We start from the raw sequence: 26,604 nt of genomic DNA on the forward strand, positions 1-26,604 counted from the left end.
TAAACTGGGACTGGTCACTTAAAACTAGAAGTTTGTAACATGTAGTGAAATAATTGATTTTAAAATAAATATACTTATGATAGCTGGTTAGTTAGCCAGTGTTGAGCATGCGTGGGGTAGAGGCACACTGCTTCCCACAGCATCTTGTTCAGTGTTCAACAGCTTTGTTATTAGGTAGTTTTCCCCCCTTACTTTGAACTAGCATCTGTCTTCTAGAAACTATAGCACTGTTCTCTGTTTTGCCATATGGAGCCTCTAGAGGTTAAATCTTCTACTTCAAACATAGCCAGCCCTTAGAAGTTGCTATTTTGGGTCTTCTTGATTTTCTCTTTTCCAGAGTAAATATTCTCAGCCTCTTTGGCTACCCACTGGAGTTGCTCTCCTAGGCCTATTTATCCCATTAAATTCATTTTTTTTTTCTTACCTGAATTTGTTTGATTCCTGCTAAAATTCACTTAATTGATTTTCTGCCATAATTCCAGTCTATTAGGGCATTTTTGAATGAGTCTTTTGTATTAGCTGCCACTTCTAGTTTGCTGCTAAATTGGATATGGATGTCTTCACCCAATTAAAATGTTCAACATGTCAGGGACAAGACCCTTTGATGGAGAACTCATCCTTCCAAGTTGATGCTGCTGAGCCAATAGTAAAGCAATTTTTGAGTATGGTTCAATCGCCATTCTTAAATTAGACTTTTAGTAAGAAATGGAAATCCCTGTGTTATTAAAATTTTAATCAAATTTACTGAAGGAAAAAATGACCATAAAATGCAGGTATATGCAAAATGCACAGTAGGTTCCCAGATATTTATTGAAGCATTATTGACTATAGATTCCTTTCATCAGGATCTTTGTGGAGAGATCCTACTTATATCCACCTCAGTCTGTTTTCTCTTTAAAGCTGGTGTTTGTTTTGGAGCCTTGTTAGTGCTTAGAACTCTGTAGCAAGTAGTGGCCTTTTTTGGCACCCCAGGGAGTCTTAATTGTAGGACTAATCAGGGAACTGTATAATTTGAAGGCAGAGAGAACCGGTTCATGCTTTTCATGTGGTCTGTAGTGTAATTACTTTCACTGTTGTCACCACTTGGTTATTTAGGGCACCGTTGCTTTGGCCTCCTTAAACCAGTAGTTTCCACCCCTTGCTGTGCATTAGAACCGTTTATGGAGTTTTAAAAGAAAAAACACGTTTTCTTCACAGCACTTTCTTTCCTAGAGCTCCTTGCTTGGTGACAGGGGTGAACCCAGTGCACAGCCCAGGTGAGAACAGCTCATAGACTTCCTTCGGTTCCCCACAAAGTTCTTCATTTCCCTCCCCTTTCAAAGGTAATCTGCCTTAAGGATGAACCCTTTCCCACATGATAAGTGTTAAGCACTGCTTCGACGGCCACTGCTGACTGCTTTCTCCCTCTCTGGAACTCCTTTCCTGGGAATGCCTCAGCACCCAGTTCCTGGACTCCTTTCCCCATCGTGAATAAGCACAAGTCATTTTGGAAATCTTTTTTTCTTGAACAACTCTGTTCATATTTTTCTTTGTTTTCCTTTCTTACTACCTACCTCTTTCCTTTTCTTATGTTGACTTTTAGCAGGCCAACAATTCAGGCCATTAACAAAAGTGGTTACTAAGTCCTGTCTGTTGTTTACAATCCAGTGTCTGCATTCAGATCAAGGCAATAGATCTGACAAATTAATGCAGAGGGTGGCAAAGGAAATCTAAGACAGACACTTCTTGATTGTGTGTATTTAAAATTTTGAGAATAAAGTGTATGTATATTTCTTTAATTTTAGATTTCAAAAGAGGTAGCAGACATAGAAGAAAATATAGCTTCATAGTGTTGCTGCTGCTTTGTAAGGAACTTTTTAGTTTATTGCCAATCTTATTTTTATTTTGGAAGAAATAATTCAGCTTGATATTTAGAATAGATTGTGAATCGAGAATATTAGAATGCATTTTTAATTGTACCAATGATTCATTATGTTATTTTAGAAAAGTCACCAAAGAACCAAATATTTTGAGTTAAACTTAGAACATAACATGAACTTATCTGCAGAAAATAAAAAACTGGGCACTAGTTAGTCCTTTGAGAGAGAATCATAATATCAAGAACCAAATATTTTGAGTTAAACTTAGAACATAACATGAACTTATCTGCAGAAAATAAAAAATTGGGCACTAGTTAGTCCTTTGAGAGAGAATCATAATATCAACGTCAGCCAGAATCACAGTCACATATCTAGTGCTCATTGTGTGCCAGGTGATATTCTATGTAGTCTACATGTCATGCCTCCTTTAAGTATAGGGAGGGGTAACACGGCCAGGGAGGTCAAGTCACCTATACTCAGTCAGGGAGTGTGAATAGTAGAGCTGGGTTGGGACCAGGTTGTGTGGCTCCAGAGGTAAAATTCTAATAACCACGCATACTTTACCTACATCATTGCATGTGATTTTTCACTTTAGTCCTGTGAATTGACTCTTTTTTAATCTGTATTTTATAGATGAGTAGATTGAAGCTCTCTAAAATTTTGTAGCTTGTTCAGTCATCCACTGAGTAAGTGACTGAACTAGCATTGGAACCTAAACCTGTGATTTCAAATAGCTTTCTTTACACATGTTTGCTTGGAAGGAACCAGTCATAGCATCTTCCTTATGGGAAGGGGAGCAAAGGAACCTACTGAAATTCACCTTGCATGTGGTAGATGCACAACTTTCTTTTCTAAATACTAAATTTATGTTAACACTAAATTAATTTTTCCTGATATTGCCCTGGTCATAGGAATCTTGAACACCAGAATCATGAGTTTTGGGGGTTGGGAGAATTTCTTAGTTGTCTTTGAAATATTTGATCATAAAAAACCACATTGCTACAACTCAAATTAAAGAAAACAAAAAACAGCAAAAAAACCTGGTTCATTGCATCACCTAAATCTAAGCAATTTTTTAAAAATCAGATGTTAATTTTAATGAAATACTGACTACATGCAAAAGAATGCTCCACATATAAAGTATAAATACGTATGTGAAGTAAACACCCATACACCATCTGGTTCAAGAAATAGATCATCAACAATACCTTTAAATCAGTCCCATAATGTGCCCCTCCCCAACCTGATTCCCCTCGGTCATTTCCTACTTACCAGGTAACCATTAACAAGGATTTTGTCTTATTTTCTTGCTTATCTTTATAATTTTACTACATATGGATCCCTCATCAATATAGTGTAGTTTTAAGTGTTATGTAAACAGAACTATACTATAATGTATTCTATTTGTTTTTGCTTTCTTTTGCCCAAATTGTGTTCCATGTTGATATATTTTACTGTAATTCACTTCTACTACTATGTCCATTTTCAAGTTATATAGTATCCCATTATATTCATATACCACAACATATTTACCCATTCTCTGGTTCCGGGGCATTTGGATTGCTCGCAGCTATTTATATATAAGCATGACTGCTGTGAATTGCCTGTATGTGTCCTGGTGCACTTGCGCGAGAGGTTTGCTAAGGATACATACTCAGCAGTGACATTCTTGGTTCACAGGGTCTTTCCATCCTCATTCATAAGAGGAGGCCAAATTGTTTCCAAAGCAGTTGTGTTAATTTATATTCCCACCAGTAGCATATAAGAGAAAAAACAAGTAATCATCCTTATCAAAATTTTCTCTGATTTTTTAATTCTTGCCACCAATCTGGTGGATATAAAAATGGTATCTCGTGGTTTTAATTTAACATTAACCTGATTACTGAAGTAGTGCATCTTTTCATATTTGTATTGGCTTTTGTTTCTTCTGTGAAGTGCCTTCTGGAATCTTTTGTTCAGTTTCTAGTAGATTTTTTTCCTGAATCATTTTAGGAGATAATTATATATTCTAAATACCATTGTATGTGGCAGATAACCTCTTCCACTTGATGGTATATCTTTTCGTTCTCTTGAAGTTGTCTTGATGTACAGCAGAAGTTCCTAATTTTAATGCAGCTGAATTCATCTATCTTTTTTTTTTTAATACAGTTTGTACTTTTTATGTCTTCTTTAAGAAATTCTTCCTTATCTGGGGTCATAAAGATATTCTCTGTTGTCTTCAAATTTTTATAATATTTAAACCATCTGGAAGCCATGTGTGTTGTGAGGTATGGATCCGGTTTTGTGTCTCCTCATGCACGTGATTGCTTGTTGCCTCACCTCTTCCTTCCTCGCTGAGCTGCAGTGCCGTCTCTGCACCTGCGTGCTCTCCCTCACATAGGCATTTGTGTGCACGCTTTTCTTCTTCAAAGACAGTTATTCTGGGGCCGGCCCGGTGGCGCACTGGATAGTGCGCCGCTTGGGAAGCGCGGCGGCGNTCAAGTCACCTATACTCAGTCAGGGAGTGTGAATAGTAGAGCTGGGTTGGGACCAGGTTGTATTCTACCAGAGGTAAAATTCTAATAACCACGCATACTTTACCTACATCATTGTATGTGATTTTTCACTTTAGTCCTGTGAATTGACTCTTTTTTAATCTGTATTTTATAGATGAGTAGATTGAAGCTCTCTAAAATTTTGTAGCTTGTTCAGTCATCCACTGAGTAAGTGACTGAACTAGCATTGGAACCTAAACCTGTGATTTCAAATAGCTTTCTTTACACATGTTTGCTTGGAAGGAACCAGTCATAGCATCTTCCTTATGGGAAGGGGAGCAAAGGAACCTACTGAAATTCACCTTGCATGTGGTAGATGCACAACTTTCTTTTCTAAATACTAAATTTATGTTAACACTAAATTAATTTTTCCTGATATTGCCCTGGTCATAGGAATCTTGAACACCAGAATCATGAGTTTTGGGGGTTGGGAGAATTTCTTAGTTGTCTTTGAAATATTTGATCATAAAAAACCACATTGCTACAACTCAAATTAAAGAAAACAAAAAACAGCAAAAAAACCTGGTTCATTGCATCACCTAAATCTAAGCAATTTTTTAAAAATCAGATGTTAATTTTAATGAAATACTGACTACATGCAAAAGAATGCTCCACATATAAAGTATAAATACGTATGTGAAGTAAACACCCATACACCATCTGGTTCAAGAAATAGATCATCAACAATACCTTTAAATCAGTCCCATAATGTGCCCCTCCCCAACCTGATTCCCCTCGGTCATTTCCTACTTACCAGGTAACCATTAACAAGGATTTTGTCTTATTTTCTTGCTTATCTTTATAATTTTACTACATATGGATCCCTCATCAATATAGTGTAGTTTTAAGTGTTATGTAAACAGAACTATACTATAATGTATTCTATTTGTTTTTGCTTTCTTTTGCCCAAATTGTGTTCCATGTTGATATATTTTACTGTAATTCACTTCTACTACTATGTCCATTTTCAAGTTATATAGTATCCCATTATATTCATATACCACAACATATTTACCCATTCTCTGGTTCCGGGGCATTTGGATTGCTCGCAGCTATTTATATATAAGCATGACTGCTGTGAATTGCCTGTATGTGTCCTGGTGCACTTGCGCGAGAGGTTTGCTAAGGATACATACTCAGCAGTGACATTCTTGGTTCACAGGGTCTTTCCATCCTCATTCATAAGAGGAGGCCAAATTGTTTCCAAAGCAGTTGTGTTAATTTATATTCCCACCAGTAGCATATAAGAGAAAAAACAAGTAATCATCCTTATCAAAATTTTCTCTGATTTTTTAATTCTTGCCACCAATCTGGTGGATATAAAAATGGTATCTCGTGGTTTTAATTTAACATTAACCTGATTACTGAAGTAGTGCATCTTTTCATATTTGTATTGGCTTTTGTTTCTTCTGTGAAGTGCCTTCTGGAATCTTTTGTTCAGTTTCTAGTAGATTTTTTTCCTGAATCATTTTAGGAGATAATTATATATTCTAAATACCATTGTATGTGGCAGATAACCTCTTCCACTTGATGGTATATCTTTTCGTTCTCTTGAAGTTGTCTTGATGTACAGCAGAGGTTCCTAATTTTAATGCAGCTGAATTCATCTATCTAACCTCTTCCACTTGATGGTATATCTTTTCGTTCTCTTGAAGTTGTCTTGATGTACAGCAGAAGTTCCTAATTTTAATGCAGCTGAATTCATCTATCTTTTTTTTTTTTAATACAGTTTGTACTTTTTATGTCTTCTTTAAGAAATTCTTCCTTATCTGGGGTCATAAAGATATTCTCTGTTGTCTTCAAATTTTTATAATATTTAAACCATCTGGAAGCCATGTGTGTTGTGAGGTATGGATCCGGTTTTGTGTCTCCTCATGCACGTGATTGCTTGTTGCCTCACCTCTTCCTTCCTCGCTGAGCTGCAGTGCCGTCTCTGCACCTGCGTGCTCTCCCTCACATAGGCATTTGTGTGCACGCTTTTCTTCTTCAAAGACAGTTATTCTGGGGCCGGCCCGGTGGCGCACTGGATAGTGCGCCGCTTGGGAAGCGCGGCGGCGCTCCCGTCCGAGGGTTCGGATCCCACATACAGACCGGCTCCCGCTCACTGGCTGAGCGAGGCGCGGGAGCAACACCGAGGCTTGCGATCCCGTTGCCGGTCCCCGGTCCGGTACGGGGGCAACACTGAGGGTTGCGATCCATTGCCGGACACGGAAAAAAGACAAAAGACAAAAAAAAAAAAAAAAAAAGACAGTTATTCTGTTTCACTTAACAATTACCATTTTAAAGGCAAATATTTACATATTTTTACCATATTTAAAATTTTTCTTTTCACTGATAGAACACCAAATGATAAGTAGAATCCCGAAATACATAACAGGTAAAAATTTGAGCTGGATTAATAGAAACACAGGAGTGACAAAGGGGACATTATAACTTACCTCTCTCAGACCATGTGTGACACAGAAAGTAGGAACAGAAAGATATAGGTTTTAATGTACAGCCCCTCTGTTAGCCCATATTACAGCTTCATGCATATTTTTTCTAAAAAGTCCTTTCTCAGGATACATTACAGCTGTGTGTCAGGAAATTATTGTAATACTGATTTCAGTCTATGATAACCACAAGGTAAATCATTTCCTCAGAGTTGGGCAATACATAACTTGCATAACTGTAAGCAGTGGTCTTGTTAATGTGATTAATAAGCCTAACAGAAAAAAATGAGAAAGTGGAAGAAAGGAGGCTTGATACACACCTCAGATTGCCAAACCTGGAATTTCATAATTGAGTTTTTTCAGATCTACAAAAAATAGATAATTCTACTTCTGTCCAGCTGCTCCAGAACCAAAGAAAGAATGAAAACTTCCAAATTCTTTTTACAAATTCAGTAGCATTGCTATCAAAATATATTGGAAACAGGGAAGAAAACTATAGTTCAATCTTTATTATATCTGTTCTAAAATTGGGAATTAAATATATCAGTATATAAGACTTCCAGTTAAATACTGATACATTTATCTTTCTCCCCCCAAGATTCACTAAGTGATGGCAAAGGAATTGAAAAGGGAGTGTCAAATAACAGGAGAGAAGACTAGCAGACAGAGAATTAAACCTAGCTTTGCCAGACGGGAAACTGAAGGGTGAAAAGGCTGACTTAGCAAACCTGAGCACTGAAACCACATCCCTAGAGAAGGAGGTAAGGGTGGGAGTGGGTGGGCTGGCAGCAAAAAGCATCATGCTGAGTCACACCACAGGATCCAGAAAGCTGAGGCACAAGATCTGCTGCATCGTTTTATGGGTGGAGGTACTGGTAGAACTGAAAACAAGAGGATTGGCTAGAAATCGGTAAAAAGTCCCATAAGGCCCCCAGATCACCTCTCAGCTTGCCCTGTCAGGCACTGGTCCCTCCTCTGCCCTAGTAGAAATTGGGCAGTTCATTTTCTGAGGAGGTTGAATCAGAGCATCAAGGCTTAGGAATCCCTACCTGAAAACAGGAGCCCACTGAATGATGAGACACTCTCCCCCCGCCCTTCCTTTGCTCACCCTTCAGAACTTTGATAGTCCCTCTTATATTGTATGGAAAGAAAATTGGAGTGTTCATCTCTGGGAAAAATGACTTAAATGAAAGTATCTATAGATACAAGACATTCGGCTGTCTTCCAGGGAAATTACCTAACCTCTGCCCAGTCATCTTGTGGTCCAGCCCTCACATACAAACATTCGGTTCAGCTTTTTGTTGTGCCTCACTTTTAAATATGGAAGGACAGCCAAGAATCTCCAGATATTTGAGGATAGCCGAGAAGATACTAAAACCGGAAAAGGAAAAAAGACTACTTCAAAAAAAAAAAACAAACACAAAAACTGTAATTGGTGTTTTCAAAAATTTTAAAAAGGGAAGACAGAATATCACAAAAACCCTATATTCATAAAGAAGAACATGATGCATTGAAAAAAAGACCACTGAGGGTGAGAGCGAATTATGGTATCAGAAAGAAAGTCAGTAAAAGCATTGGAAACTAAAGGCAAGGAAAGCCCTCAGAAAGTAGTATAAACATTCAGAGATAAAAATTATGAAAGTTAGAATATTAAAACTGGAGTCTCTATCTAGGAGGTCCAGTTTATGATACAGAGTTGTTGTAAAAAGAACTGAGGACAGGAGGGGAAGTTATCAAGGACTAACTGAAGGTGATTTCCCACAACTGTAGGATCTGAATTTCCAGATTAAGAAACTCAAGGAGTGCTCAAAGAAGTAAATGGCAAAAAGACCCACCATGTATCCAGAATGAATGTTAATGTGCCACAGTATGTTACAGTTTAAATACATCAGGGTTAAAGAGAAGGAAGAGGAAATAATAGCTCACAAGAAAAGAATTGTAACAGAACGGCCTCATACTGTCCCACAACACTGTAAGTGAGAAGAGAATGGCTTAAGGCCTTAAGAATTCTGAGAGGAGATTTTTCTAATGTAGAATTCTTTACCCAGCCAAACTATCAGTCAAATGTGAAGCTAAAATCAAAATATTCTGGGGCATGCAATGTCTTAAAATTAACCATTTTATATACTCTGCCTCAGAAACTAGTGGTGGGGCCAGCCCATGGCTCACTCGGGAGAGTGCGGTGCTGATAACACCAGGGCCCCAGGTTCGGATCCCATAGGGGGATGGCCGGTTTGCTCACTGGCTGAGCATGGTGCTGACAACCCCAAGTCAAGGGTTAAGATCCCCTTACCAGTCATCCTTTAAAAAAAAAAAAAAAAAAGAAAAGAAACTAGTGGTGGGATATGTTTCACTATGAAAGAGAAAAGCATGGGATTCAGAACAGCAGATCCAATAGAGTGGGCCTGGAGAACAGGATGGCGGCCTCCAGAATATGAAAGATTACTTGAATATTTGAAAGTATTTGAGAAGAGATTACACTTCTGTCACAAAGTTTAAAGATGAATTAGTAAAGTGATAGATACATAGAAAACATAAGCAAACAGAATAATGGAGGCAACTATTAGCTCCAAGGAAACCAAAACTTTTTAAAAAAAAATACATTCCTAGTGTGCTATAAATAATATTTAAATAGTGTAAACACTGAATAATTTAGCCACACGTTATGCTAAGTGAGAGGGGGAAAGAGGGAAGGGATATGAGTTGGGAGACAGGATATAAGAGAGCTAATTCTTCACTGCTCATACTAAGAAGTCAGTAGATAATTTGAGAAACGGGGACTAAAAATCAACGAATAAGAGTACAAACTTATTTGTACTCTTTGTAGAAGGTGGCAAATACCAAAAGAAATTACTAAAGGGGTTGAGAGTTGTGTTCTTAAGAACAGGGATTTAGGGTGGGGAGCTATATATTACATTACACTATTTCAGTTTTAAAGATACATATATTTACTCCTTTTGTAAATAAAAATTAAAAACAACATTTGTGATGAAGGCAGGAGAGGGGAAACGTGTTTGGAAAGATTTAGGAAAGCTAAATCCAAAGTAGGAAGCCACAAGGTGATGTCTAAACTGGAAAGTCAAGGAAGCAGTATATTCTGGGGTATTAAAAATATGTAGGTAGGGCCGGCCTGGTGGCGCACTTGGTAGAGTGCGGCGCTTGGAAGCGCAGCGGCGCTCCCACCGAGGGTTCAGATCCCGTATAGAGACCAGTCGGCTCACTGGTTGAGCGCGGTGCAGGCGCGACACTGAGGGTTGCGATCCCGTTGCCGGTCGCAGTACGGGCGCGACACTGAGGGTTGCGATCCCGTTACCAGTCACGAAAAAAGACAAAAAGGAAAAAAAAAATATGTAGGTAAACAACAAATGAAAGTGCTGAAGAAGTTAAAAACATTGTTCTTGGAAAGTTAGTACGACACCGAGGGTTGCGATCCCGTTACCAGTCACGAAAAAAGACAAAAAGGAAAAAAAAATATGTAGGTAAACAACAAATGAAAGTGCTGAAGAAGTTAAAAACATTGTTCTTGGAAAGTTAGTGAAGAAAGCAAAAGGGGTCAATCTGGATAAGTAACCAACATTGCCTGCTGTGGCAAAGGTCTTATTTCCTTACAAAAGACCTTGTCAGTCAGTAAGCAAAGGAAGTATATAACCTGCTAGAAAATAATCAAAGGACACACTTAGGCAATTAATAGGACAGGTGGCCACTATTTGAATAAAAATATTCAATGTTCTGAAAGATCGTTTTTCACCAATCAGATCTACAAAGGTAAAATATTGATAATAGTGTTGGCAAGAGTGTGGAGAAACAGGAAGTCTCATGTTGTTGACAATGATATAAATTAATATATTTTTAAAGAATAATATGGCACTAACAAAGTTTTAAATGCAAAAATGCCCTTTGACCCCTCATTTATATGCTGCGAATTTACCCTGCCAATATATTTGCATAAGTATACAAAGATGTATATACAAGGATGTTTACTGTAATGTTTTTAATAACATAAAATATAGCAATAACCTACATGATCTCAGTAAAGGTTAAATAAATTGCAATATGTCCATGCATATCATATCACCCCACATCTGTAGATGACTCTTCTTGGGTTAGGGTTAGACAAATGGTCTTTAACAATGCTATTCCCTATCATTTGTTACCTTTCTAATTCCATTCTTTATTTCAGTATCAGGATGGTTCCAACCAAGAGAGTGCTTAGAATCTCTTACCTGCCTTTTTTTGCTGTTGTTGTTAATATATAAAGAACAGAGGTATATTTGGCTTACGATTCTGGGACAGCTGCATCTGGTGCGGGCCTTAGGCTGCTTCTACTCATGGTGAAAGATGGCAGGCGGCCAGCGGGTACAAGCAGATCACATGGCGAGAGGAAGCAAAAGAGCTTTACCTGCCTTCTTAAATTTCACCTTACTGTGCTGCCTCTTGTGTTTGCTTGACTTGAAAGAATTCTCTGAAAGACTTGTGTTTCTCCCACTGGCAGCTTTGACCCCTCCACCCCATGTGAAGAGAAGAAACAGTAAACTCTCTTCTTGTCAGCAGTGTGATCGAAATACAGTAATTTTCAACAACCTTTTCTTTTTCAGGAATTCCGTTTTTAGCCAAAACACTTTTTTTGTTCATTCTCAACCTTTTTTCTTAAAATTCATATTAGTTTGGGGAGGGGGAATAGGTAATACAGTCATGTGATTGAAAGTTCATGGTATTCATCCAGCCTTATCATCCAGCCACCATGTTCCCTGCCCCTGTGGCAGCCAGTGGCATCAGTTTCTGTGGGCCTTTCCAGAGGTATTCTATCTATTGAGAAGCAAATTTATATATTTTTCCTTTTTTACACAATGCATTTTCTTGAAAATTCCTTCTACATGAACAATTGTGTGAGCATTTGCCTCTCTCAGTTTTGTCTGAGAGGGCCTTTGATGTGTTCTTCCATTCCGCAGATGTGCTGTGGTAAGTGTGGTAAGTGAAACAAAGGGACGGGGTTTTCTGTACAGTGATAAGGAAAAGAAGACATGTCATTCTTCCCTCTTTCCTTCGTGAAGCCCTCCAGAGCTGTGCCTGCTCAACACTGCTCGGCACCTAAGAGGCTCTTTGTAGATAGAGATCTCCAGCCCACGTGGTAGTCTATGGTATGCCTTAGTCTTAGGCTTAGGGGTGTGGATTTCATTCTGTCTCTCTGCCTGCCTTTTCTGAGTCTCCTTTGTGGACCCCAACTCTTTTCTATCTGAAATGTTTGTACCTTGGTGGTTCTGTCTTTCTTCTACACAGACAGTATCATTTCCTCCGAGGATGTCATGCTGATAATCCTGAAGAATGGATTCTAGTCTAGATTTCTTTCTTGAGCTTCAAACCTAAATACTAAATACTGTGTCCTCACTTAACTGCCCCTCAAATTCACCTTGTCCAAAATCAGACTCTGCCTTCCTTTACATTCGTGGCTTCAGCCCTTTGTGTCCCCCCTTCTGGAGTGGCATCTGTAGCCACACAGTTGCTTAAGCCAGAAACATTGGTGTCACCTTTGACTCTGCCTCCCCCTCCCTTATCTCCTTAATATTTCTTGACTCTGTCTCCTTCCTTTCATCCAAGGCTGCTAGTAATTATTCATTAATCTTAGATTTACAATACAGCTATTTCTTTTCAAAGAAGAAGCTAGTCGTCATTATATTCCCTGTCATTATTTCTAACACCTAAGTTGTCACTCGGCTACCATGAAAACCACAGGCTCTCAATGTTCTGGCCTGTTTTTCTGTCCAGTATTTGTGTATCTGGAGAAGGGAGCTGAAACACTTTCATCATGATGATTTAGATTAGCTGTATGTCTATAAACACCCACCCCTCATACTCTCTTTTATGTACTCATTTTATTTCCATATTGCTTTGTGTTTGGCTATGACAAGGGCTACTGCGAGGCTAAGGCTGATGTCGCACTACTGCTAAGCTATGGCTAAGGCCTGGAATCCTCACAGCACCGGTTGTCTAGCTCTTAATCCAGTTCGTGACGCCACTTGTAAAGCTAGGCAACCACGCTAGTTGTTGTGGCTCTTTTCCCTGCGGGTAATCATGTACCGACTGGGCCAATGGTTGAGCTAGGGCTGGGTCTGGAGCTCCCAGACCCCTCAAGCCCATTCACAGACTGGGTCACAAACCCTTCACACGCCAGGCTGGGTCACCAGACCCCTCCACGCAGGTCTGTAAGCAAGGCAACCAACCACACAGTCCTTGGAAGCTACAGGTCTGGAAAAACATGGCTGCGCAGGGCGGGCGCCCAAGGCAATAAAAACCAGCCAAAGTAGCACCACCTTGCAGGCACCCGTACTCCATCCACACACACAGTGTTTACTGAACTGCCCTGAACCCAACCAACCACACAGTCCTTGGAAGCTACAGGTCTGGAAAAACATGGCTGCGCAGGGCGGGCACCCAAGGCAATAAAAACCAGCCAAAGTGGCACCACCTTGCAGGCACCCGTACTCCATCCACACACACAGTGTTTACTGAACTGCCCTGAACTCGAACCCTCGGGCGGGAGCGCCGCCGCGCTTCCCAAGCAGCGCACTATCCAGTGCGCCACCGGGCCGGCCCCTAAATGTCAAACTTTTTAAAAAGTTCTGTGCCAGTTCCCACCTGATGCTCTGGACTTTTCTATATCAACAGCTTACAATGTGTCTGTTATTTTAGTTGTAAATTGTTAAGGTGGCAGCATGGAATCCTGATATGGGCATGCACTCTGGAGTCAGACAACTCAGAGTTAGGAGGCCTACTTAGGTAAGTTTTCAGAGAATCTGCCTGAGGCTTGAAGGATGAAAAGGCAAAGAGACTTGAACTTAATATGTTGTAGTAACTGAAAAGAGTCAGAATAACTGAAGCTGATACTGGAGGGGTAAGCAGAGGTGAGATGGTACAGGGCTGCCATGGCCGTGGTTAGGGTTCCATTCTAAGTGCAGAGTCCTAAGCTGTGTTGGTATGGTATCCAACCTGGGGGCTTCTAATTTAGCAGTTTTGGAAGTAATCGTGAGATTCAAATTAATAGCTACCAGTTCAACTATAATGGATTGGAAAACAGGATTTCTGTGTTAGCTTGACAGAGGTAGGCTAAAAATGAACTCAAACTGAATGGTTGTTAGGGATATAGGGGGCTGTCTTCCCATCTTAGAACACAAAATGTGGGAATGACCATAGTGGCAACAGGAGGTATTTATATTAGAGATGAAAATGCTCCTGCCTTTTAAAATCAGCCAGTATTTTAGATTGGAAGAGATATTTATCTCATTCCATGCTTGAGTTCTGAGCTCAGATCATATGTCAAATCCTGTCCATGTTCATTTCCCCTTAGCTGCTGGTTCAGTTCCAGATTATACACAGTGGACAAGGGCAGGTGCAGTGAGAGTCCTGTGATTCCTCATCTATTTCATTTCCACACAGCCAGCTGCTACTACTCTTCCAAGGATCTTCCCAGCCCTTGCCTCCCATATGTTGTAGTATCTTGGGTGTTGGGAGACAGGGTTCTGGCCAGATTCCCCACAGAAAGATAGCAGGACCTTGGAAGACCTTTTCTTTCTTTTCGTGGTTTTCTCTTGTTCACAAGAGGGTTGAAGGTGGCCTCTAAAATTCTGTGGTTTTTTTCTGGGTCATCTTAACTCAGGCCGTAATGATATGATCTGTCTCGGAATTCACAGCATGTGTTTATTCAACAATTTAATATTCCTCTTATACTGTGAGATGGCTGAGTTAGCTCTGCTGGTCTTGGCTGGGTGGTTTTTCTCAGGGTCTCATTTGGATTCACTTGTTTGGCTGCATTCAGCTGGCAGGTTGGCAGGGGCTGGACTCAGGACAGTAGGTGTCTTTCTGTATAGTACCTTTCATCTTCAAAGAGCCTAGAGTAGTTTCTTCACATTGTTCCTAAAGAGCAAGAACTGATACCCAAGCACTTTATCCGACCTCTGCTTGCTTTGAATTTACCAATGTCCCATTGGCCAAAGCAAGTCACACAGTAAGTCTGATGTCGGTATGAAAGGGGCATTCCACAGAAGTGGGAACATGTGAGGCGTAACTCATCAGGGTCATTAATATAATGGTCTACCACAACCTCTATGCTAAATTAACCTATCTTCTCCAATGAGCATTTCCCGAGCTGATTTGTTCGAAATCCTCTCATAGAATTATTTGGAATTATCAATCTAATGTGCTCATGATATAGTTCATTTGGGACCATACAAGTTTTGATTCGCAAAATTGGAACCCTTGGGTAGATGCTGAATCTAAGTTTAATCAAAAACTATCCTTTGAGCATTTCCCGAGCTGATTTGTTCGAAATCCTCTCATAGAATTATTTGGAATTATCAATCTAATGTGCTCATGATATAGTTCATTTGGGACCATACAAGTTTTGATTCGCAAAATTGGAACCCTTGGGTAGATGCTGAATCTAAGTTTAATCAAAAACTATCCTTGCCTAAGTCTGATCTTATGTTTTCAAGATAGCAAAATAAAATTAATAGTGTGGTACTGTTCCCTCATTGGGACCTCTGCTGCTTTTCATAAGTGGAAGCATTTGGGAATAATATTTGGTAATAGGTTATAAAGCTACTTCAGAGTTATTCTAGATTTTTATATTAATCTCAGATATGGAATAATGAACATTAGCAACGAATCAGTTACGTAAGAGAAATTGTAAATTTGTACTGCAACAATGGAATATAATGCTTAATAACTTGTGTTGGGGGGGTTGTGTCTTTTGTTTTGTTTTGTTTTTAGCTCTTCAGAGAAGTAAGAATAATGAAGATTTTAAATCATCCGAACATAGGTACTTTCTGCTTTCTTAAATACTTTTGGGTCTAAATGCATTCTTGAAAGTATGTCATAAAGCTAAACATGTAATCCAGAAGTGGTAGAAGGAGACTCATTCTCTCCCCACAGCCCAGGTACACTTTTAATAAAATTTACATACAAATTGTTGACCGTTTGTATTAGCTTTTAGAAATTACTGAGACAGGTTGAACGCTTAGGTATTAAACGTTTGAATTTAAAGTTTTAATGCAGTAGAAACAACTATAGTCAGATTAATTATTATTTTCTAATTTTTTAATATAGTTGTCCCTCTGTATCTGTGGGCAATTGGTGCCAGGACTCTTCACAGGTGCCAAAATCCACAGATGCTCAAGTCCCTTAACTAAAATGGTGTAGTATTTGCATATAATCTACACATATCCTCCCATATACTTTAAATCATCTCTAGCTTATTTATAATAACCAATACAATGTAAATGCTATGTAAATAGTTGTACTATATTGTTTAGCAAGTAATGACAAGAAGAAAGTCTGTGTATGTTCAGTACAGATGCAGTCACCTGTTTTTTTCCCCTGAATATTTTCAGTCTGAGGTTGGTTGAATCCACAGATGCAGAACCCATGGATATGGAGGGCCATCTATATGTTAGAAAATATAATGTATTTCATTAGTAGACAGAAGGGAATTATAGGAAGTCAGAATTAATATTTTCAAAAGTATAATACTTTTTGCTGTGACTGTGTTCCTAAGAAAATACTTGTACACTGAATCATATTTAAAAGATGGGATACTTGCTGTCTAATGGAATTTTGATAGTAATTGTTTTATAAAGCAAGGATTCGTTTCCAGTGTCTTCCATGTACACACCTCTGTGCTACATGCTGGAAGATAGGTTTAAAGATGAGGAAGGAATCACATTGTACAATTTACGAAATAAAAGAAAAAAAAAAGATGAGGAAGGTACTTGGGCCTAGCCTCATAGTAATCGTAGGAATAAGATGAAAATATCCAAATTACTTAATACTGACCCTGCTGTATATACATCCCAATGAAAGCTTTTGATCCCACATATATCATAATAGGGTTCTTTTTAAATAATGTAACTGCTTTTTTTAATACAATGATATTTCCTACAATCTAAAAATATTACTTCTGGGCCGAGCCCATGGCGCACTTGGGAGAGTGCGGCACTGGGAGCGCAGCAGCGCTCCCGCCGCGGGTTCGGATCCTATATAGGGATGGCCGGTGCGCTCACTGGCTGAGCGCGGTGCGGACAACACCAAGCCAAGGGTTGCGATCCCCTTACCGGTCACAAGAAAGACAAAAAAATAAATAAAAAATAAATAAATAAATAAAAATATTATTTCAAGAGTGAAATCACTCAGAAGACTGCTAAGTGTATCAGTTTACTATCAACATCAGTGTAGAAAATGAGAGAAGTTGTGTTTAGGGTTAAGGATAACCTATCAAGATTTTAAAAGATGGGGGGAAAAACCTAACAAAATGTAGATAAATAAATTTTAAAAGGATAACCTGTCAAGAATTCTTTAGGCACAAGAATAGAATGATGTGGAAGCACAGGAGGGCTAAAAGCTTTCACACAGAGCTGCTTATTTTGATTGTACACTTTAACAAAAGGCTTATACCCTGTTTCATCAAACCTAAGCCACCATCATTTAAAAGGCACTGTTTTACGTACTACTAAGAAAGAAAAATGCTACCAAGCTATCATCCTGATATCAGGGATGTAAATCAAAATGTGGAAAAAATGGACATTTTAAAAAGAAAAATCATAAGAAATGTAATAGTGGGAAAAAAACCTTCTTTCTTTACTAAGAAAGAAAAATGCTACCAAGCTATCATCCTGATATCAGGGATGTAAATCAAAATGTGAAAAAAATGGACATTTTAAAAAGAAAAATCATAAGAAATGTAATAGTGGGAAGAAAACCTTCTTTCTTCGCTTTTCATTTCAACCCTTTGGGGTTAGCCAGCCAACTCTGGATTTCAAATTCCAACTTTTCACCAAAAAAAAAAAATCACTGCTGCCTAGAGCTAGCTAACTTAAACATATTTATTTTGTCTTTTAATTACTTAAATTGTACCCGGATTTGAGTGCTGTACTTACTAAATGACATATCTTTGATAATAGATTAAAATTTTTGAAAATTCCTATTGCATTAAAATAGTTTTCCCAAAAGAGCCAATATTTGCATTAGAATATTAGAAGAGTTTTATTTGTATGTTGATTGTTTACCAGCACATATGCCTTAACTTTCTTAAATGGTTTTTCTTGACAATTTCAACATATCAGAGTCTAAGGAATGGTATGGTAGTTTTACTTATCAGTTTATCATACACTTACTGACTACTCTGTTAGGTGCTTTGCCCTAATACTCTATTAAACCATCAGAAAATTGCATCTCCCCACATCACCTCCCATTTTTGGATAAATTTAATTTTAAGTAAGTATTAACAAAATAAAGTAGATATTCTAAAGGCAAAATGGTGCCTTGATAGCTTCAGAGATTTACTTCAGCTTATTTAAATACTTATATATTTCTAATTGATGTTTTATGAAATAGCAGTAATAGAAATAGTAATAACAGTCTGCTACAGTAATATCACACTGACCCACTTAAAATCATTCCTTAAAAAAAGTTCTTTTCAATTAATTGCAGTACAGTCCCTTCTACTTCTTTCCATCTCTGGCTTCAGAGTAATAACAAAGGAACCCTTGTCCTTTGAGAATTGTGATGTTTCCCAAGCAACAAAGGTCTCAGGTGAAATTATATCCTTAAAGCCACAATGACAAGTGAATGGACTTGCACTTTTAGGAGTACAGTGGATCTGAGTGGTTCCTGCAGGTTGAGAAAAATGAGACCATGCTTCATGAGGTGCAGAGGATGAGCTGCTTGGGAGGCAGCTAGCCAGTGCAGACCTGGTGAAGGACAGTGACAGCAGTAGGGGAGTGAGCATAGAGTAGCAGTAGGGGAGTGAGCTACTAGACTGCATGCTGAAGTTACATGGAGCGAGCATCCAGAAATCATCGTTATTTTTATGGAATTCCATTGTTTCGTAAAATCTTTTCTATTGTTGTAACATATGACAAAGTTCCCCAAAAACATTTTATAGAAGGCCAGCTATTAAGATCGTTAACAGGGAAAAAGTTGCTTTTCATAGTTACAGTTTGTATGTTCACAGTTTGTGCATAGAGACATTTGTTTCTTTTTCTCTGTATCCTCTCTCCTCCCCCAGTGAAGTTATTTGAAGTCATTGAAACTGAAAAAACACTCTACCTAATCATGGAATATGCAAGTGGAGGTAAGAACATTTATATACATTGGGATTTTTTTCTTCCTTCCCTTTTAAAAGAATACACAACTAGACTGCCCATGTGGATAATTGTTCAAGTTTCATTTAACATCCAGAGTCATAATACACTAAAGTCAGAAAACCTGACTCCTAATTTAGCATTCTAACCATTTTAGGTACACAGTTTGGTGGCATTGAGTGCTTTCACATTGTTGTATAGCCCTCACTACCATCCATCTCCAGAACTTTTTCATCTTCCCAAACTAAATTAACTGCCTGTTTCCCCCTTCCCCAGCTCCTGGCAACCATTATTCTACCTTCTGTCTTTATGAATTTGACAACTCTAGGTACCTCATATAATGGGATAATACAGTATTTTTCCTTTTGTGACTTTCGCAGAGCATCAGAATGTCTTCAGGGCTCATTCATGTTGCAACATGTGTCAGAATTTCCTTCCTTTTTAGGACTGAATAAAATTCCACCGTGTGTGTATGTGTATGTGTGCATGTGGATGCGTGCGTGTGTGATAAACACCTACTCATTTTGTTTATACCAAGTATTTAGATTTTTAAATGTATTAATGTATTAGTCTGTTTGAAATAAATGTGTACTGCATGTTAGATGCTTTTCTCTATCAGAATTTAATATGTTGTTAGTTTCCATCTTTCCCAAGGCCAGAAATGATGGTTACAGTACATAGAACTAGGTTTTCCTTACAATAAAGATTAAGGACTAGTAATTATTTCCCTCTACAAGGTTATAAAAATGTAGACATTTTCTGAAAAGCAGGTATATAGATGCCGTGTTTTTGTACAGATTCTCATTTAAGGTTGAGGTTTGGCTGGACTTGTAGTTTTTGGACTACATGTGAATTTCATTGTCGAGGGGCAGAAGCTTTCCTGTTCATCTTTTCATGTTCCTGCCTCTAGCACAGTGCCTGGCACATGCAGATACTCAATAAATAAGAATTAGACTGCATTTTTGAAATTATAAACTACTCAGGACACATTCTCTTGAACTCTACAGTATAGTAGTTTTATTTTATCGTTAGCACTTTAATCCAGGTTGTAAGACCTGGAGATTGAAAGTTGAATCATACAGCCTCATTTGTAGTAAGTTAACCATTAAATAAAAGATTCTAAACCTGTTGTGGGAAAGAATGAGTTGACACCACTTTTTCACACTCCTAATTCATTAATAGTTGTGTATTTTGTATTTTAAATGTGTAGTTTGGGAATTTAGTTGGGATTTTCAGACGTGAGGAGTAGTAGGAAAAGCTGAAGGTTAATTGCAGGACCAAACATCTGGATGGAATTTTAACACTTTCTACTCATCTTATGGACAAACAACAAAGAGTAATGTTCATGACCTTCTTGTTTGTGTAGGCTTTATGGTATACAAGATGCATCCTCTTACCTGATCTCCTTTGACCTTCACAATGACTCCCATGATGTGGCCAGGCAGTGAGTGATGGGTTTTTACCCTTGAGGAAGTGGAGGCTCAGAAATCTCGCTGTGGTCACACTGCCAGGCCTGGGACCCCAGCATTCTTACAGCATTATAGCCTCTCTGATTGTCTGTCTATCATGGCTTTCTGTTCTCATTTATTTTAGGTACCCAGGTCATAGAGATTACTCTTATATTGGGGCAAGACAAAAACATCTGAGAAGCATCTAGGTTTAGTAAAAAGAGGATGGGCTTTCGAAGGGACAGACGGGGTGAATTCAGCTAGCACCCCTCATTGGCCGTTTGACCTGACAAGTAACATGTTGCGCTGAGCTTCACAGTGGGCATGCTAATGCAGCCCTTGTCTGAGGGCTCAGTGCATTGTGCAGCTTTATAACAGCACTTAATCAATGGTGGTGGTGATTTGTTATTGTGAGCTGTTTGTTTTAATCAGCTGAACAAAACACTGTCAATCTCTAGGACATCTGTTTTATTGTTGATCAGTTTGCCATTGTGAAAGGTTTCATTGACTTGACTACCCATTCCCCTCCAAGTCCTGCTACCTTTTGATTTGGTAGAATCATAATATTTTAGTTTTGGAAAGAATCTTAGACATTATCCAGGGCAACTGTCTAGTTTTTACAGATGAAATTAAAGCTCATAAAGGTTGTTCTTTGCCAAGGATTCCAAAGCTAGTTAGTTACAGGACCTGAACTAGAACTAAGGATTTTCTGAGCTGCCCCATCCGGTGTCTTTCCAGTCAACCACGTGTTCCCTTGACCCAGGCAGGAGAGCCGCTGCTTTTTTGTCCCCTCTAATAAGTAGCCTTTAGAGGTTTTCAGTTCAGTTGCTTAATCTAAGTGTTAATACATTTTTAATAAGGAAAAAAGAGAGATCTGAGTTGAATTCCTAGTTTATAACTTAGTAATTATTAGTGTGATTTTATGGTTCTAGAAATCTCTTAAGAGGTTTATATTGCATTTGAATTTATAAAAATATTTTTTAAATTATATGGACATACTTGGACTTTATCTGTTTTACTCTACAACAGCTAGTGGGCTTAATCTTTTTTTTTTTTTTTAAGTCAAAACTGTTTTCTGTATGATGTGCACACATCTTTAGTTGTTTTCACTTATGAACCACTTGTTTTGACATTGTGTACTTTCCTTTCCTACAAATAGAAAGGTCATTTGCTTAGAAAACGCTAACATTGTACTGAGCTGACATTTAATTTCATAGTTCATCATAGTTAAATGAATTGTGTAGTATAAATTAATAGCATAAACAATGCCTTTTAAAAGATCATCATGCAGTCAAGTGATAACATGAAAATATGCCCGTCTTTTATTTAAGATTTATTTATTTACAGTTAGGGTAAAGGGTTTGAAAGGCAGAGATACTGGGGCTGGCCGGTTAGCTCATTTGGTTAGAGCACAGCCTTATAACACCAAGGTCACAGGTTCGGATCCCTGACCTGGCCAGCTGCCAAAATAAATAAATAAAAGAGATATTAATGTATAATTCAGAATGACTTTTTAAATATAAATATTTTAGTTGAATATAGTCACTAAGCTGATTGAGGTATTTGTATGAAGTAAATGTGTTTCTTTCCCCAAAACATTTTATAATCCAATTCTCTAAATTAGTATCATTTGCTGTTGATTTCAGAGGTGGTGTTTCTTTATTTTAAATTGATAAGCAGTTGGCAGTATTAATAATACATTCCCTAAAGTGTTACCTCTCTTCCCCAAGGAATATATCATATGGATTGCCACTAGATGTCCATCAGCCAGTTGTGTTGGCTTCACTTTCACTGTGTGCTGACCCCGACTGCTCACCACCGCTGTGCTTCCCACTCGCATGCTTCCCAGTCACTCATGATTGGCTTGATTATTGCACTAGTCTCAAAGTGTTACCTCTCTTCCCCAAGGAATATATCATATGGATTGCCACTAGATGTCCATCAGCGAGTTGTGTTGGCTTCACTTTCACTGTGTGCTGACCCCGACTGCTCACCACCGCTGTGCTTCCCACTCGCATGCTTCCAAGTCACTCATGATTGGCTTGATTATTGCACTAGTCTTCCAGTTGGTCTCCCTGTCCCTTACCCTCATCCTAACCTCCTTCCCCTGTAGCAGCCAGTGATCCTTTTAGGAGGTCAAGTCATTTCATCTTCTCCTCTACTCATTGTCTCACTTGAAGCCCGAATCCTTGCCAAAGCTGACAGTACTCTTGAGACCTCATTGGCTGCCACCCTCCTCCCTACTCACACTGCTCCAGCTACATAGCCTCCTCGCTGTTTTCTCTTAACTGCTGTAAAATTCTACTCCCATATCACTACATTGTCCACTCCCTCAGTAGTCAGAAAAACGCAAGCAAATGCATGTACATGCACACGCACACGCACACAAACTCACACTCTGCCTGTTTCTTTCCCCTGCTTTTTCTCCATGGCACTTCTTATCCTCTGACATACTGTATATTCTGTCTCCCCTACTATAGCGTAAACTGCACAAGGAAAGGGACTTTACTGTGTTCACTGCTACATTTCCCCAGAGCCTAGCACAGTGCACGGCAGTTAGTAGGCACTCAATAAATATTTGCTGAATGAATGAATATACTCAGGAAATGCTTTGTTGTAATGATCCTAGTGAGGACATCCTCTTTTAACATAAAGAACTTAATCCCTTTTAACTTCCAATTTTCATTGCTCAGTTTTTATTAAAGCATATTGAAAACACATACCCTTCAAAATAAAAGTTGTGTAATTTAAGCATAGAAGAATTTAATTTTAAGGATTTTGTCCAGCTTATTGGTGAACTTAAAAGCCCATAGTTAAACTTAAGGCAAGCTTAGTTCAATTTCCACATATTTCTGGCTCACTTCACACCAATTTTTAAAAATAAAAATTAGAGCATTACTAAAAGTGAAATATCACCAATTTATGCGAAAACTAATGCTCAGATGTAGGACTTCTGCTTACTTTTATTTCTCTCAATTGTAGGTGAAGTATTTGACTATTTGGTTGCACATGGAAGAATGAAGGAAAAAGAAGCAAGAGCTAAATTTAGACAGGTATGAATTAATCTCTCTAGTTTGTTAATTGAATAAAGTTATCTGACTTAACTCCTGAAGCAAACACATGTTTGCCTCTATAAATGCTCATAAGGCCCATTGGATGGAGCAGGGGTCGACCATTCAGTTCAAAAGTAATTTATTACGTGCCTTTCATGCCTAAGGCACCGTGCTAGAGGCAGCCATAAGGTCTATTCCTAGCTTTGTAGTTGGAATGTTAGTCTCTTAACCATCCCTTTTGACAGTTAAGCCTTAAAAATCTAGAGCCTTTCAAAAACATCTCTGATTACATTAATTAAAACCATTTCAGAGTTTTTAGCAAGAAGAGTATCACAGTCCCAAAGTTGGTTATTAGTTTTCTCTGTGTAAGCCAAGACCTGATAGCTTAATCTGTTAATTGGTGACTTTCCTTCTTGCTTTGTCTTTTCCCCACTCTTTAAAGAGACACTCATTTTAATAAACAGCTTTTAAGCATAAAGGTGATTTAACTCTCCTGTCTTTATTAATAATTACTGTTTATTGATTGACCATTACCTTCCAGACACTGGAATAAGTGCTTTACCTACATTAATGTAAATCTTGCAGCAGCCTTGAGAGTTAAGGAATATTATGCCCATTTGCCAAAAATAAGACAGCTTGTGAGGCATGGGCAGGTTAAATAACTTGCCCAAAAATTCATGCCTGTCAAGTAGCAGACCTGCTGTAGCTTCACACCCAGGCCCTCTCACTTTAAAACTCAAATTCTTAATCATTATGTTGTGCTATTATTTACACTACGAATCAGCAAACTTTTTGTAAAGGGCCAGATAGGGAATATTTTAGGCTTTGTGGGACATACGGTCTCTGTCACAACATTTAACTCTGCTGTTGTAGCATAGAAGCAGCTGTAGAAAATACTAAAATGTGGCCATATTCCAATAAAACTTTATTTACAAGAACAAGGATGGGCCAGATTTAGCTCATAGGTTATAATTTGCCAACCCCTGATTTAGGTAAAGGAAAGTATCAGGTGCTTTATTCCTTTTAAATTAACTTGGGGCCAGTTAGCCCCGTTGGTTAGAGCATGGTGCTGATAACACCAAGGTCTGGGGTAAGATCTCTGTACAGGCCAGCAAAAAAAAAAAATTAACTCTGTACTCACGCAGTTACAAGTTCTACAGTGAAATGGCAGTCCAGCCTCCTTTCTTTCAGAACCTTTAAATTTTTGTTTTATTCACATCTAAGGTTGTCAGGATAGACAGGAGGCTTTTAAAGTTTCCCATGTTTGGAAAGGCAGTTTTAGCTGACTTTTTTTTTTTTTTTTTTTTTTTTTTGACTGGTAAGGGGATTGCAACCCTTGGCATGGTGTCGTCCGCACCACACTCAGCCAGTGAGCGCACTGGCCATCCCTATATAGGATCCGAACCCGCAGCCTCAGCGCTACCAGCGCCACACTCCCCCAAGTGAGACACAGGGCAGGCCCCAGTTTTAGCTGATTTTTAAGTTTTCTCTTAACAGTTCCTCCTTTGATTTGCTTAATCTGGTGTTCATAGTTAAAGACTCATAAATTTCTTAACTTTTGCTGTTGCTTTAATTTAAAACCTAAGAAATACTAATGATACTTTGAATTAAAATCTATTAAATATCAAAGTTGAAACTAATTGTGACTGTCATTTAACTTCTCTGATCTTCCGTTTTTTAGCTATAAAAAGAGGAAATTATGTTTAATGAATTCTGTAGTTCTTTCCAGTTCTAATTTCATTTGATTCTGTGGTCTGTGAAAGGAAACTCAACATTTTATTAGAAAACAAGTCTGTTTGGCCCTTTCCATAACTATACTCTTAGTTTTTACAAATTGGCCACCTAAAAGCCTTGAGTTTTTGCCTCATGGAATTTAAATTCCTTCCCACTCAGATAATCTCATTTCCAGATGTTTTTGTGGATATGGTTTATTGACCATGAGGGAAGGGCTAGTGCCAGTCAACAAGAGCAGGCGATTTCTGGATACTCTCTGAGGAGGCAGCTTAGCGCTCAAACCCACAGCTCCTCTCCTTCTCCAGGTGGGGTCTACTCTGTCATAGAAAGTTGGACATTTACTAAACTGAATCCCGAGGAAACTAAATTTCCAATCCTTTATTTGACGAACCTATTAGTTGGACCAGTAAGGATGGTTTATGTGTGTGTGCTTTGATAATTAATGACTTGATTTACAGTGCTTAGACTTAATATAATCCTTTCTCCTTGCCGTGATATTTGCCTAAGACAGCTCCTTTAGGTCTGGAAAGATCAAGCATGACATTGGTGTTTCCACTTTTCTCCATTTATAATTGCCATCCTTTCTAGGAGCTTGTACATCATCATTACTTTGACTAAACAAAAAAATATTCTCCTATTTATGACAAAGAGGAAGGTATACCACACGCAGAGTACACTGTGTATGATCTCTTTTCTGCCATAAGTAGGCCCTTCTTTCCATACTCATCCACAGGTGGTTTTTCCTCTTCCCTCTTCCTTCACCATTCCCATCCTAGTTACTGCTTATGACATTTTAATTTTTTTGGTTGAGCTCTTGTTCTTTTCAAAGAAAGAGAATAGATTCCTGGCTCCATCTTCTTTGCTTGCCTCTTCCTTGGTGGGCTGGTAATGTTGGTGCCTGTATTTGTTCATGTATGACTGAAAGTGCATTAGGCTAACACTCATATTTTAACCTGGCAAACCAGGTCTCAGCCTTCCTAAGAAATAACTGCTTCTAGCTTAATAACAAAAAACAATAGATTAAAGTTGCATATTTTCAGGTTATCGTGGCATCAGGCTAGCTTTGAGCTGTTTGAAGGTAAAGGAAGAAAAAGGGTAGGAAATTGTCAAATCTAATTCAAAAGTACTATTTGAAAATAACTTACAAGAGAAATCTCAATATGAGAGGGAAGAAAAAGAGGGAAAAACTAATATAAATACTGAATGGTAAAAGGGAAAATGTTGAGTCAGGCAGTAGTGAAATTTACCTGTCTTAGTTAACAAACCTATTACTTCGTTTTAAGAAAACAAAGCTAATTCACTTTCCCAGCTTTCATGCTGACAGAATAGAATAGCAGTAATGACAATCCAAAGTAACAGATGCTCTAAAACCCATATTTTGGCATTGGAACTTTTTATTTTTTTATTTTTTTA

At 38.3% G+C, this 26,604-nt stretch overlaps 1 protein-coding gene across 12 annotated transcripts in view; it reads left to right on the forward strand.

Moving 5' to 3' along the window:
* MARK3 (MAP/microtubule affinity-regulating kinase 3) overlaps nt 1-26,604 on the forward strand; it is a 112,571-nt gene that overhangs the window by 46,523 nt on the left and 39,444 nt on the right. For all 12 annotated transcript variants that reach the window (XM_008576399.1, XM_008576411.1, XM_008576356.1 and 9 more), the window contains 3 exons: nt 15,589-15,637; nt 18,881-18,946; nt 23,387-23,457. In XM_008576399.1, the coding sequence (XP_008574621.1) occupies nt 15,589-15,637; nt 18,881-18,946; nt 23,387-23,457 (186 nt within the window). The remainder of the gene's footprint in view (nt 1-15,588; nt 15,638-18,880; nt 18,947-23,386; nt 23,458-26,604) is intronic.

The sequence above is a fragment of the Galeopterus variegatus genome, unplaced genomic scaffold (assembly GCF_000696425.1).
Source record: "Galeopterus variegatus unplaced genomic scaffold, G_variegatus-3.0.2 Scaffold62, whole genome shotgun sequence".
Classification (NCBI taxonomy): Eukaryota; Metazoa; Chordata; class Mammalia; order Dermoptera; family Cynocephalidae; genus Galeopterus; species Galeopterus variegatus.